The 4,675-nt window shown below is 38.1% G+C and overlaps 1 protein-coding gene across 1 annotated transcript; it reads left to right on the forward strand.

Annotated features, from left to right (window-relative positions):
- The first annotated feature begins 2,500 nt into the window (after positions 1-2,500).
- LOC106980775 (60S acidic ribosomal protein P1-like) lies at positions 2,501-2,856 on the forward strand. Its single transcript, XM_053203300.1, has 2 exons — positions 2,501-2,560; positions 2,647-2,856. Exons 1-2 carry the CDS (start codon positions 2,501-2,503, stop codon positions 2,854-2,856), a joined length of 270 nt encoding a protein of 89 aa, XP_053059275.1.
- Positions 2,857-4,675: the final 1,819 nt, after the last annotated feature.

Genomic DNA, 4,675 nt, shown 5'->3' on the forward strand with positions numbered 1-4,675 from the left:
AAGGAATATAAACTACACTAAGAGTCTCAATATATTTACAAAATAAGTGAGACAAATAAATTTTCATTTTTAAGAAATCCATTTCTTTTGGCAATATTTTTAAGATGACTGCAGAGACTAATCCTTCTCAGAGTTTCCTGACGAATATGTTTTTCATTCTAGACTTAAAATTCAATGTCTTTTAATCATCATGTTTTTCACACCTGTGTGGTGGTTTCATTAAACAATATACATACTTTTTATTAAGCATTTGTTAATACCAAGTTATCAAATATTCATGAGGAAAAGAGTATACCTTCTTAAGCTTTACACCATCATTTCTTCTCCATGAGAAATTAAGTTATTTTCACATGATCAAAAAAAATTCATGACACACAATTAAAAACAAACAAGAGTCACATTTTATAAGGTAGCAATTACATTCATGCGATACCAGTGTAATTGAAAGACAGAAGACATTTCATTCGTTAGTAACACAGAATTTCTTCTAGTGGGTTTCCTAGAGCTCATTAGATATTCCCTGGCTGATTCTCCTAAGTAATTAGATTTTAACAGGATTTTCAACAGATCAGAGCAATCTCTGTGGGTGCCAATAGAAGAGTCCCCCTCTGGCCTTACCAGCAGGGCAGAGCAGATAACATCCAGACTGGGAGTTAATAGGACAATTACTGGCCTCTTTTAAATGAGTTACATTAATGCACTTAAGCTAAATGGTTCTGCATATGATTAAATATTAACATCTGCAAAATATGAAAGCATGATATGCAATCAAGTTGTGTTGTTTTAATTTCCCCAAAGAAAGACTTCCATTGTTTATATAAATGCCTTTAAACACTATGTATTAAACACTTTGAGGATACACTAATAGAAAGATGGAAACCATTCTTCTCACTTAAGAGTCCTAAAATACACTGACTTTTAGGATGTCACTTCTGGGTATGATGGAGTGACTAAAAGAAAAAAAAAAGACAAATATATGAAATAGTAGTTTTCAGACACTGGACAACAGGCAGTGCAAGACAATGATCCCTGAGAAAAGGGGAAATAAAAAGAGGATAAAATCAACTCCCTGAGTTCAGAGAGAGTTGAGAATTTGGGGAGGCCAAGGTGGCTAGAATACACAGGACAAGTACCAGGGAGGAGAGAGTATGAGGGAGGAGAGAGTACCAGGGTACCAAGGAAGAGAGTTCTGAAGATCTGCAGAGGGTACCCTTCAAGTCTCATGCTTAGTGTTCATCAGTATATACATAAGAGAAGACTACTCAAGGCTGAAAAAAGAACCACTGAAAAAGAGCAGGTGGAACTATTTTCAGAGCTCACACAGTGCTGGGGATCTTTCCACAGGCAGAGTTAAAAACAAAACAAAACAAAACACTTTATAATACATAAGGCAACAGGTAGAGAACTCAGAAGGATATTGTCTCAGTAGTAGGGGCAAATTAGCTCTAGCTTAAAGTTGCTCTGGTGCCACTTAACAAAATTTAATGGCAAATCTCAAAAGAATCAATTTCCAAGTTATTTGAATGCCCAGAGCAATGCTCAAAAATATTTATAGGAATACAAAAGAATCAAGCACGTAAACAACATAAAATTCACAATGTCTAACACCCAAACTCACTAAGTCATGAAAGGAGCATGGAAGATATAAAAATGGCCAAAATCAAATTTCTAAAGATGAAAAATACATTGGATAGGATTAACATTGCAGACTGAAAAAAAATAGACAATGAGTTGTGGAATAGTGAAATGTGGGACAACTTAAAGCAGCTTAATACATGAGTAGTTGCAGTCCTAGAAGAGAGGAAGAGAAGAGAAAAACTATTTGAAGAAATAATGACCAAAAATTTTCCAATTTTGATGGAAATTATACACCCAAGAAAAAAATGAATCTATTTCATCAAAAATCAAGTAGCCTAAAATATACTAACTTAAAAAAAATTTTTTTAAATGTTCACTTATTTTTGAGAGGGAGGGTGAGGTGCAGAGAGACAGAGGGGTACAGAGGATCCTAAGCAGGCTCTGTGCTGACAGCAGCAAGTCTGATGCGGGGCTTGAACTCATTAACTATGAGATCATGACCTGAGCTGAAGTCGGACGCTCAACCGACCGAGCCACCCAGGCACCCCTAAAATGTGCTGACTTTTAAATGCATTGTAGATACACTGTAAATGTCTCTAGCAGAAACCAAAATATATTGGTCCAGACCTGATCCAAAGTCAGTCACATGCTTGGTTCCTATGATAAGATTTTCTAAGAGTAATTTTCAGTCTGATGCAAATAGTCTATTTTGCCACTAAGTATCATATTTCAGATGTCTTATAATGAATTATATTCTCTACTTATTGACTTTATAAAGAAATGTTTCCTTCTTTTCCTCAGCTGCCACTAAGGTGCTGGGTCTTTCTGAAGCAGCCATAGGCCACGTGGGGATGAGGCCCTCCCCTTCAACCACTTGGCCAGCACTGCACCTGTCAGCGCCTGTTTAGCACTCCCTTGCACCATGGCCTCAGTCTTGGAGCTCACCTGCATCTACTTGGTCCTCATCCTACAGGACGATGAGGTGATCACTGCTCCCATTGGAGCCCATTCAAGGCTAAGATCAATGCTCCCATTAAAGCAGCAAGTATAAATGTTGAACCTTTCTAGCCAGGCTTATTTGCAAAGGCCCTGCCCAATGTGAACACCAGGAGCTTCATCTACAATGTAGGGGCTGGTGGACCTGCCCCAGCAGCTGGTGCTGCACCAGCAGGAGGTTCTGCTCCCTCCACCACTGCTGCCCCAGCTGAGAAAGTGGAAGCAATGAAAAAAGAATTAGAGGCATCTGATGATGATATGGGCTTTTGTCTTTTTGACTAAACCTCTTCTGTAACCTTTTCAGTAAAAAGCTGAACTCTTAGGGGCACCTGAGTGACTCAGTCAGTTGAGCAATCAACTCATGATTGTGGCTCAGGTCATGATCCCAGTGTTCTGGAATCGAGTCCTGAATTGGGCTCACTGCTGAGTTTGAGCCTGGTTGAGTTTCTCTCTTTCTCTCCCTCTGCCCTCTCCCTCTCAAAACAAAACAAAACAAAACAAAAAACAAAACAAAACAAAACAAAAAAACACCTGAATTCTTAACAAAGTAAAAATAAATACTCCAAAACATTATTATAAAATATCAAATTAGACCCCAGCAAGTACAGAGGCAGGGGCCTGAACCAGACAAATAAGTTCTGGTGAGCACTTCCTCTATCCTTTCATTGGCTTTTATTCACTTGGGTAAAATAGGGAACAGGATCAGCAAAAGAATTTTGATTGGTTGAAATGACACTTGAATTTTTTAAGCTGAGCCACAAGCTCCACACCAACTCTCAAACAGCAAAGCTCCGTGCATGTCTGCAGCCCCCAAAATATGGTAACATTCAGATGGCCTTGAATTTTACCTCCCTGTTTCTATTTGCCCACAAGTTTAGTTTCTAATTCTATTTTCCCTCGTGGAGTTTTCAAATGTCTGAGCCTTGTTTTATATACTTGAAGTATTCCAGAGATTTTAAATTGAAACAGAACTTTTTTCAATCTTAATTACACCTTACGGGCATTTGGAGAACTTGTTATCTAAAAGAATTCTTTGAGTGTATTGATCATTTTCTGAACTTTTTGTCTAAATCTGATTTTTATACATCAAATTTGCTTAACACTAGGTACTCAAAAATAAAGATCTCACAAAGATACAGAGATAACAAGTCAATCCATTTTAGAAAATGTGTTGAATCAACCTGGCCAAAGAGATTATACTAGTCATACTGAGACCCACACAGAAACCAGCATTTGCAAAGACATCAAAAAAATCAAACAATTGGCCTAAATGAACTATAATGGACTCTAGTTTCCCTTTCCTTACCCTTTTTTTGAGATTTTTCAGTCCTGTTTTACACAATGAACTTGAAATATTTTAGTGGCAAGCATATTTGTGGATGGTCCAGAGGACATTTAAGTATGTTCTACTAAAACAGATCACTGATGGAAGAAAAGACAGGGTAGGGCAGGTGCTTGGGTGGTGTCTGTCTGTCCAACTCTTGATTTTGGCTCAGGTCATGATCTCACTGTTCATGAATTTGAGCCGCACATCCAGCTCCACTCTGACAGTGCAAAGCCTGTGTGAGAGTTCTCTCTCTCCTGTTCTCTCTGCCCCTCCCCTGCTCACTCTCTCTCTCAAAATAAATAAACTTAAAAATTAAAAAAAAAAAAAGGTAATACATATGAAAGAGGACAAAGGGTAATACTCCCATGGCTAACTGCATGATTTTTGAAACAATAGAAAGCAGAACTAAAATCTATAACGTGAAGTTGCAGGAAGAAAAATTACGCCCAACATAACACTATACTTTCTAACTTCCTAAACTTTCTTTTTTTTTTAAGTTTATTTATTTATTTTTGGGAGAGAGAGTGGGGGAGGGACAAAGAGACATGGAGAGAGAATATCAAGCAGTCTCTGCACTGTCAGTGTAGAGCCTGATGCAGGGTTCAAACTCACTAGTGGTGCGATCTTGACTAGAGCCAAAACCAAGAGTTGACACTTAACCAACTGAGCCACCCAGGCGCCCCTTTCTTAAACTTTCTAAAAATCAAATATCAAGTGTCCCATTGCTCTACGTGTGCAAATATTGACTGCCCATCTGGCAGGGATTTTGCACAC

Source organism: Acinonyx jubatus, chromosome C1 (assembly GCF_027475565.1).
Source record: "Acinonyx jubatus isolate Ajub_Pintada_27869175 chromosome C1, VMU_Ajub_asm_v1.0, whole genome shotgun sequence".
In the NCBI taxonomy this organism is placed as follows: domain Eukaryota; kingdom Metazoa; phylum Chordata; class Mammalia; order Carnivora; family Felidae; genus Acinonyx; species Acinonyx jubatus.

Bases quoted from the DNA above. Each gene is read 5' to 3' on its own strand.
- LOC106980775 (XM_053203300.1), top strand. From the start codon at position 2,501: ATGGCCTCAGTCTTGGAGCTCACCTGCATCTACTTGGTCCTCATCCTA. The intron at 2,561-2,646 runs GTGATCACTGCT...GAACCTTTCTAG, and splicing joins TCATCCTACAGGACGATGAG to CCAGGCTTATTTGCAAAGGC.